The sequence below is a fragment of the Caretta caretta genome, chromosome 3 (genome assembly GCF_965140235.1).
Source record: "Caretta caretta isolate rCarCar2 chromosome 3, rCarCar1.hap1, whole genome shotgun sequence".
Lineage (NCBI taxonomy): Eukaryota > Metazoa > Chordata > Testudines > Cheloniidae > Caretta > Caretta caretta.
The window spans coordinates 30,456,853-30,465,815 of record NC_134208.1 but is presented as its reverse complement, the minus strand read 5'-3'; the positions used below and the strand labels follow the sequence as shown (position 1 = coordinate 30,465,815).

General features: G+C 39.7%; 1 protein-coding gene across 1 annotated transcript; it reads left to right on the top strand.

Annotated features, from left to right (window-relative positions):
* Positions 1-4,375: 4,375 nt before the first annotated feature.
* On the top strand, positions 4,376-6,872 carry KCNF1 (potassium voltage-gated channel modifier subfamily F member 1). Its single transcript, XM_048845515.2, has one exon. It carries the CDS (start codon positions 5,036-5,038, stop codon positions 6,497-6,499), a length of 1,464 nt encoding a protein of 487 aa, XP_048701472.1. The 5' UTR covers positions 4,376-5,035; the 3' UTR covers positions 6,500-6,872.
* The last annotated feature ends 2,091 nt before the right edge of the window (positions 6,873-8,963 follow it).

The following is an 8,963-nucleotide window of genomic DNA, read 5'->3' as shown; positions in this document are numbered from 1 at the left end:
CTGCTTTGAGCAGGGGGTTGGACTAGATGACCTCCTGAAGTCCCTTCCAACCCTGATATTCTAAGATTCTATGAAAGTTGGTGTAAAACATCACCAGATCAGAATATTATCATTTTACACTCATTTGGCAAGCTGTAAATAACTATACGAGTGTAAGACGTGGGAGAATAATGCACAAGGAATGTTATGAATCAAGTTTAAACAAATTTGTTGTATAAACTGATTAGGTACTTCAAAAGTACTTCAACTCCCTCCCTCTCTCTCCCCTCGAAGAAGCGTGCTGACCTTTTGGATTTATCCTTTCAAATTAATAGATTTTCCCTTCCAAATTGAGCATATGTGGTAAACCTGTGTGACTATTTTGTTTGTGATCCATAAAATTAAAAGAAAAAAGAACAAGCTGTGTTGGAGACAAGGGTGCCAAAGGAAGCTGCTACTTCCTGCCTTAACCATAGTGGACCATAGCTAGATTTGCTATTGCTATGTAAAGAAAGGCGAAGGGGTTGCTGTAATGAATTAGTAATCACTGTGTTTTTGAGCAAAGACATCAGGGTTGTGAACCAAACATATTGTTTTATTTGTAGGCAGCCTGCATTCCCTTTTAAATTTAATTTCTCAGGTCTCAGCTTTTTGTTGTGGGAGCTGAAGGACATTTGTTCCATAAACCATTTTACTGCCATTGTAGTCTGTATCTTTACATTTACTACACATAAATCTGGCTGCACAATTCATTTTATTAAGCAATGAGGCTCTGATCCAGTGAAACAATTTAGCAGGTCTTTTATTCATTATTTTGTGTACTGCAGCACCCATAGATCCTTCCCAGGCCTTCAAAGTATCATCCCTGCCCTAAGGAGCTTGCAAGTCTAAGGACAGTGCAAACACGATAAGAGAGAGAAATTACATATTACAGTGCATTTGCGCTAGGTGATACCCTCATACACATAGCAGCTGCTAACCTGATACCAGGTAATAAGAGGCAGGACTAAGTATCATCTACACCATCCCTGATAGGTGTTTTTCTAACATGTTCTTAAAAACTTCCAATGATGGAGATTACACAACCTCCCTGGGTAATTTGTTCCAGTGCTATTGCAGAAAATAATCCAGGGGTTACAGTGGATCACACGCTCAATGAGAGTCACCAGTGTAATGCTATTGCAAAAAAACCCAAACATCATTCTGGAATGTATTAGCAGGAGTGTTGTAAACAAGACATGAGAAGTAATTCTGCCACTCTGCTCAGCACTGATAAGGCCTCAACTGGAGTATTGTGTCCAGTTCTGGGCACCACACTATGGGAAAGATGTGGACAAATTGGAGAAAGTCCAGACGAGAGCTATAAAACAGATTAAAGATCTAGAAAACATCGGTCTAATAAAAGATATTACCTTATCCACTTTGTCTCTCTAGTATCCTGGGACCAACACAGCTACAATAACACTGCATACAACAGGGGCCACGATAACAGTCTTCAAAAGGTTGTTATAAAAAGGAGGGTGATAAATTGTTCTCCTTAACCACTGAGGACAGGACAAGAAGTAATGGCTTAAATTTCAGCAAGGGAGATTTAGGTTAGACATTAAGCAAACTTATCCAATTTCATCCTATTTCTTTCATTTTGAATTCTAAACCTGTCCTCCAAAGCGCTTGCAACCTCCCACAGCTTGGTATTGTCCACAAACTTAATATGTGTACTCTATGCCATTAGCCAAATCATTTATGAAGATACTGAATAGAATTGGATCCAGGACAGATCCCTGCAGGACCCCACTCAATATGCCCTTCCAGCTTGATTGTGAACCATTAATAACTACTCTCTGAGTACAGTTATCCACCTATCTTATAGCAGGTGTGTCTAGCCTATATTTTTCTAGTTTGCTCATGAGAAGGTGATGAGAGGCACTATCAAAAGCCTTACTAATGTAGAGATATATCACTTCTACTGCTTCTCCCAGTCCTGTCAAAGAAGGATATTAGATTGGTTTGACATGATTTGCTCTTGACAAATCCATGCTGACTGTTACTTGTCACCTTATTATCTTATAGGAGCTTACAAATTGATTGTTTGACTATTTGCTCCATTATCTTTCCAGATATTGAAATTAAGCTGACTGGTCTGTAATTCCCTGCATTGCCCTTTCTCCCCTTTTTATAGATAGGTGCAATATTTTCCCTTTTCCAGGCCAGTCTGCCATCCTCCATGAGTTCTCAAAAATAATCACTAATGGCTCAGATATCTCCTCAGCCAGTTCCTTAAGAATTCCACGATGTATTTCATCTGGCCCTGCCAACATGAAGCCATCTAACTTGTCTAAGTAATTCTTAACTTGTTCTTTTCCTATTTTAGCCTCAGATCCTACCTGATTTACACTGATGTTCACTATGTTAGTTGTCCAATCACTGCTAACTTTTTTGATAAAAACTGAAAGAAAGAAGGCATTTAACACTTCGGCCATAGCTGCATTTTCTGTTATTGTCTTTCACTCCCGATTTGGTAATAGGCCTCTCTGTCCTTGGTTGTCTTCTTGCTCCTGTAACCCTTCTGCCAGGTGGGGTCAGCAGCAACCAGGGCCGGGTTCAATATCTAGGGGTCCCTTTTCAACAATACAACACAGAACTGGCTCAAGCCTCGACCCAGTAACCTGGGAAAATTACACATCACCCTGGGTGCCTCTGAGATGCAATACTTCCCCACTCGCAAGCACAGAGTCTGAGTGTAGAAAAGAAACTTTTAATGAAAAGAGGGAAGTCACCTGACATTAATTAGGGAAAGTGCCATAAGCAGGATTCATAATCATAAAACTGTAAGCAGGACACCCACCCCAGCGTGCATGGGGCAGTGCCTTCCATCTCATGTTCTTGAGTTCTACAACCAAAAGTTCCTTTTCTGTGCTCCTCTCTCCTCCCTCACCATACCTCACTCACAGTGGTTGTCCTTGGTCAGTGAGGACCCAAGGTACAGAGGTGCATCTCTGTGAGTTCACCTCCCACCTGGGGAAAAAGGCACCTTGCTTGCTTTGCCATCTGAGCACTTGTTCTGACTGGCCACTGCACCAGCCGCTGTTCCTTGTCATCTGGCCGCCCCGCCAGACCCGGTTCCTCTCCACTACCCATCCCCCCAGCTGCAGTTCCTCGCTGTCTGGCCAGCTGCTCATTCGCCAGCCGACTGTCAGTCACCTTCTGCTGCCACCTGCCTCTCTGCTGTGACCTCTGCACATCAGTCTCTCAGTAATTTTCAGCTCTTTGCAGGCTAGGCAGAAACACTGCCCCACCACAAGTGATTTCAGCTCTCATTTGACACTTTACCATAACAAAAGGCTCCTAATGAAGCCTATTTAACTCTATCTTTGAACAGTGGGGAGGAAGAGGTTAAACCAGATTGAGGACCCTTAGGGAGAGTTCATACCTCCTGGCTGGGCCACCTGTACCCATCCCTCTTACTTTCACAGGGGTCTGGCATTCTTGAAGTCCACCGTCTTTATTCTGCTGTTTGCCCTCCTATACTTCCTTAGAATCATGAACTCTGTCATTTCATGATCACTTTCACCCAAGCTGCCTTCCACCTTCAAATTCTCAACCAATTCCTCCATGTTTATCAGAATCAAATCTAGATTAGCCTCTCCTCTAGTCACTTTCTTTTTGTAATAAAAAGTTGTCTCCAGTGCATTCCAAGAACTTGCTGAATAATCTGTGCCCTGCTGTGTTATTTTTCCAGCAGATGTCTGGGTAGTTGAGGTTCCCTCATCATCACCAAGTCCAGTGTTTTCAATGATTTGGTTAGTGTAAAAAAAGCCTCACCCACCTCTTCTTCCTACCATGACATCACTTTTGATTTTTACCCCTTTTATCCTTACCCAGAGACTTTCACCAAGTCTGCCTCCCACTTCTGTCTCAACCTCAGGGCAAGTGTATATATCTTTGATATAAAAGTTCTACAAAAAGCATGAATTTTATGATCCATGTTCTGCTCTTAGTTACACTTGTAAAAATCTACAGTGACTCAGTTTCCAGAGATGGAATTATTCTGGACTTGCAGCAGTGTATCTGAGAGAACAATGTAGGACCCTGTATGGTGTATTTATTTAAAAATGCAAAAGATATTTTTGCTACTCCTTATGAGCTGAAGAAAATGAGCCTGATTTGTCTTCTCTAGAGCTGTATTGCAGCTCTTAATTGCATTATATATGATTATGTTTTGCAATTCATTTTAAACACTGATTTTTTAAAGTATTCAAAATGCATCGGTTATAAAGAAAATTGCATTATAGCTTGACATACACCAAAACAGTTAAATTGCTTTTCTGTACAGATTGTGCTTTGCTGAGTTTCACCAGAAGAGGGTATAGTTTGGAAGGAACCTGACGCCAGCCTGGAATTCCTATTGTGTTTAGAAACAGCAAAAGAAAAACAAGCACAAGTTTCTCCTCCGCACACTTCCTGTCACTGTGTGAAGGAGTCAACACATAAACTCCAGACCTTAAAGTAAAAGTAAACATAGCAGCTTTCCTTGAGACCTTGGAGCGGAAGGCAAAAACTGCACCAGCTTTCTGTGGGATCATCCTGCTGATTGTCTGTCTTTCCGAATTATCAATTATTTCACTTTTCATTAATCAGAACAAGGGATTTTTTGAAATGATGGGACTGCCAGCCTGTGAATAAATATCACTTCAGAGGAAGAGAAAGAATGGACCCTGAAAAGAATCTCAAGCACTGAAGTAGAGGGTGAGTTTTGTTCAGTGGTTTCTTCTCTTTCATATCTGCTGGAGGAGTTGATTTCTTTCTAACATCCCTGCTTCTAAGCACAACAGCCTGATGACTTGTCTTTTCACTGCAGCTTGTTGCATACCTTGCAAGGTTTTACTGACTGCAGGTTTATTTCTGTAATCTTTACTAGCATTACTCAAAGTCATCTCAGTAAGATTTGTAGTATACATTACCTGGTTCTGATTTGTTTTCACAAAGAAGCTACAAACAGCAAAGATTTGGAAGAAAACTAAGAATTGATATATATAAAAAAATCAATAACATTAAAATGGAAGGTGAATCTAGATTTCCAGATGTGGACAGTAATGGATCAGAAAAAAATGAAGATATAGAGATTATAGTCAATGTTGGTGGGGTGAGGCAGGTGCTATATGGAGAAAATCTGAACCAATATCCAGCAACAAGATTAGCACAGTTGATCAACTGTTTATCAGGGGGATATGATACTATTTTCTCTCTTTGTGACGACTATGATCCTGGGAAAAGAGAATTTTATTTTGATAGAGATCCAGATGCTTTCAAATGCATTATTGATATATATTATTTTGGAGAAATTCACATGAAGAAAGGAATATGCCCTATATGTTTCAAGAATGAAATGGAATTTTGGAAAGTAGACTTGAAATTCTTGGATGACTGCTGCAAAACTCATCTGAGCGAAAAAAAGGAGGAACTGGAAGAAATAGCCCGAAGGGTGCAATTGATTCTGGATGATTTGGGAATGGATGCCTCTGAAAATCACTGGAAGAGATGCCAGAAATATATTTGGAAATTAATGGAGAAACCAGAATCATCCTATCCAGCTAGAGTAATTGCAGTGTTGTCCTTCCTATTTATTTTGATCTCATCTGTAGTAATGTGCATGGGGACCATCCCAGAGCTCCAGATAGTAGACTCTGAGGGAAATCATGTGGAACACCCAACACTGGACAGCATTGAGACAGCGTGTATAGGCTGGTTTACCTTGGAGTATGTGCTTAGACTTATTTCTTCTCCTAATAAACTGCACTTTGTGATTTCTTTCATGAACATCATTGATGTTTTTGCAATACTTCCCTTCTATGTCAGCTTGCTTTTGACCCACTTGGGTGCCGGAATGATGGAGTTAACCAATGTTCAACAGGCTGTTCAAGCACTTCGGATCATGAGGATTGCTAGAATTTTCAAACTCGCACGCCACTCCACAGGGCTACAGACTTTAACCTATGCTCTTAAAAGAAGCTTTAAGGAGCTAGGACTGCTTCTTATGTACTTGGCTGTTGGAATCTTTGTGTTTTCTGCCCTTGGTTATACCATGGAGCAAAGCCACCCTGAAACCTTATTTAAAAGCATCCCTCAGTCATTTTGGTGGGCAATTATAACCATGACCACAGTTGGATATGGGGACATATATCCTAAGACAACACTGGGGAAACTGAATGCTGCCACCAGTTTCCTTTGTGGGGTGATAGCTATAGCACTTCCCATCCACCCCATCATAAACAACTTTGTCAGATACTATAACAAGCAGAGAGTTTTAGAAACAGCTGCCAAGCATGAACTGGAGCTGATGGAGCTATACTCAGGTGAGGGGAAAGTTGGAGGCACCAAGAATGAACTAGAGGATCTTATGGGGGAAGGCAAGGAGCCTCCTTCATGGAGCAGACAGCTAAAGGTTTCCCACAGTGACACCTTCATTCATCTCCTATCAGATGAGAAACATTACAGGACCAGGCTTCAAAGCTGCAAATAAACTAAGTGACTGTCACTGTTCAGCTATAGAATGGGACAAATTGACAATCTTCTACAGAAAAGATTAAAGGGACCTGTCAGTGTTGAGAGTGAGCACTGCCTTTCCTTTCCAAACATGCATACAAATTAACCCCCATTGCAGCTTCATCAGAGGTTGGTAAGACTTTGTTTTTATTACCTGACATATAATATTAGGATGCAATTGAGATGTGGCGGATTATAATTAATACATCCTGACAAAATCAATTTGTAACCATTTCAGAGATTGAAAACAGCTTCTTGATCAATAATATGTACAATTACTTGGATGTTACCCTTTATAAAAATCAAAATTCTGTATGTGTAATAATAAAGAATAACAATACCACAGAGAACTTGTGCTTCAGGCTTTGTTCGGGGTTTTTATAGTTAGGAAATCATTTAAAAAAAATTAAATCAAACTGTCACTCATAGGTGTTGCAACTATGGGTGCTGAGGTTATGGAGCACCCCCTGGCTTGAAGCGATTTCCATCATATACAGGGTTTACAGTTTGGTTCAATGGCTCTCTGCACCCCCACAATAAAAATTGTTTCAGATACCCTTGCTGTCACTCCTAAAGTATTAAGGTGTCCAGTAAAATGTAACAAGTAACAAGCGGTATTTTTATCCGAGTGCTAACTAAAAATATGATCACACACTGTAGTTGTGTGAGCCAGTCAAAAGATGGCTTCTACATTCTATAAAGTACAGTTATGGGTGACATTTTGGATAATAGTGTCAGTCCCTCTTTCTGTGAAAAATCTATTTTAATATTCCACAAAGATCTCTTTTGACAGAGGTATGGAGCAGAATCAGTGTTCTGTGATAGGGTTTTTAAAGCAAGTAAAACAAATAGTCTTTACTTAATTACAACAGAAACATTTGCTTTTACAATTGTAGTGACCTTCAGGTTATTTTAACTCAATCACTTAAAAAACTTATAAATGTAATTTCTTTTTATTCAGTATAAAACCAAGCCAGGTTGACACAGGGAGCTAAGTTACATCGGAAACAGAGATTTCAAATCACTGGAAAATAAATATAAAGAAACTAGCAATAAAAATTAAAATCTTTATAACATTTATGGTGATGAATTGTTCATTGGATTGAACAAAGCATTGCTTTATTTTCTTAAATAAAATTAAACACCTTTTATGTTTGTGATAGCTATTTGGTTTTATTATGGTTAATTAAGCATGTAACAGGTTAATTTATTAAATCAACATAGACACTACGCCGTGGGCCCAATCCTGCAATCCTTGTGCAAGCAACACTTCTACTGAAATCAGAATGAATTTTGGTGGAGTAAGGTCTGAAATCCATGGGTCTGATTTTCCACTCAGTTACACCAGTTTTATATTGGTGCAATTCCATTAAAAGCAATATTTACATCACCATAAAACTGGTGTAATGGAGTAGAGAATCTGCCCCCAGATATTTAATTAATATTAAGAGTGTGAGTCTAAATCATTAAAAACAAAAACCCCACTTCTGGGCCTCCCTATTGCAGCCTATGTTGTTTATTTTCATTACATTGCATGCATTCCCAATTGCAATATGAACGCACAAGATAGCTCCTACTTTTAGGTAGATTACTCCTACACAGGGCCAGGGGAAGGGGGGGCTGATTGCTCAAAAGAAGGTAGGCTCCTAATTTCCACTGAAATTAAATAGGAGTTAGGAGCCTAACTCCTTTTGAGCAATCCAGTCCCAAATTCCTTGGAATTCTTCCACCTTGTAAACACATTTCCCGTGATCGATGTTGATGTTGGAGACTGCATGGAGGTATATGGCCATCTGCACACAGGCTCTTTGCAGGGTTGGTGTGGGAGACTATGTCACATCTGCAGTTGTTTCCCAGTCCCCAGCCTCAACCCTAGTCCATCCTAGCTCCATCCCACCATCCCCATTTACAGATCCCAAGCTCCACAGATTCCTTGTAGAGATTACAAGAGGAAGGAAAAACAACGCCTCCTGGGTGGCACTTCCACAACCTCTCTAGGGCTGGATCTATTGGATCCCCACACTTTTCACCTGTGGAAGTGGAGGGTCTGATAAGACCCTAATTCGTCCCTGTCTTGTTATCTAAACTCCTCATTATTATGGCCCAATGCTCAGCAATTTCAGTCTAATCTGCAAGCTCATTTTGTTTTACAATCACAGAAGCGTGAACAGGATGTGAAGCAATATCCACTAATATTTTCTTTAATTCCTCATCTATAAACGGGGATATTAATATTTTTTCATTACCTCACAGGGAAGCATTGGGATGAATTAATGTTTGCAAAGCTCTATGAAAATGGAAAACATAAAAATGCTAAATAATATTGTTAGTGTTGTTCATTAGCATTAACCACTTGCAGCTATGGTATACGATTGACTTAACAGGATATTAAATAAAGGAGTAACTTATTATTTTATTAAGAGTAATCTTATTAATTTATT

What these genes read in the sequence shown, in the direction of transcription:
- KCNF1 (XM_048845515.2), top strand. Translation starts at nt 5,036, where the DNA reads ATGGAAGGTGAATCTAGATTTCCAGATGTGGACAGTAATGGATCAGAA.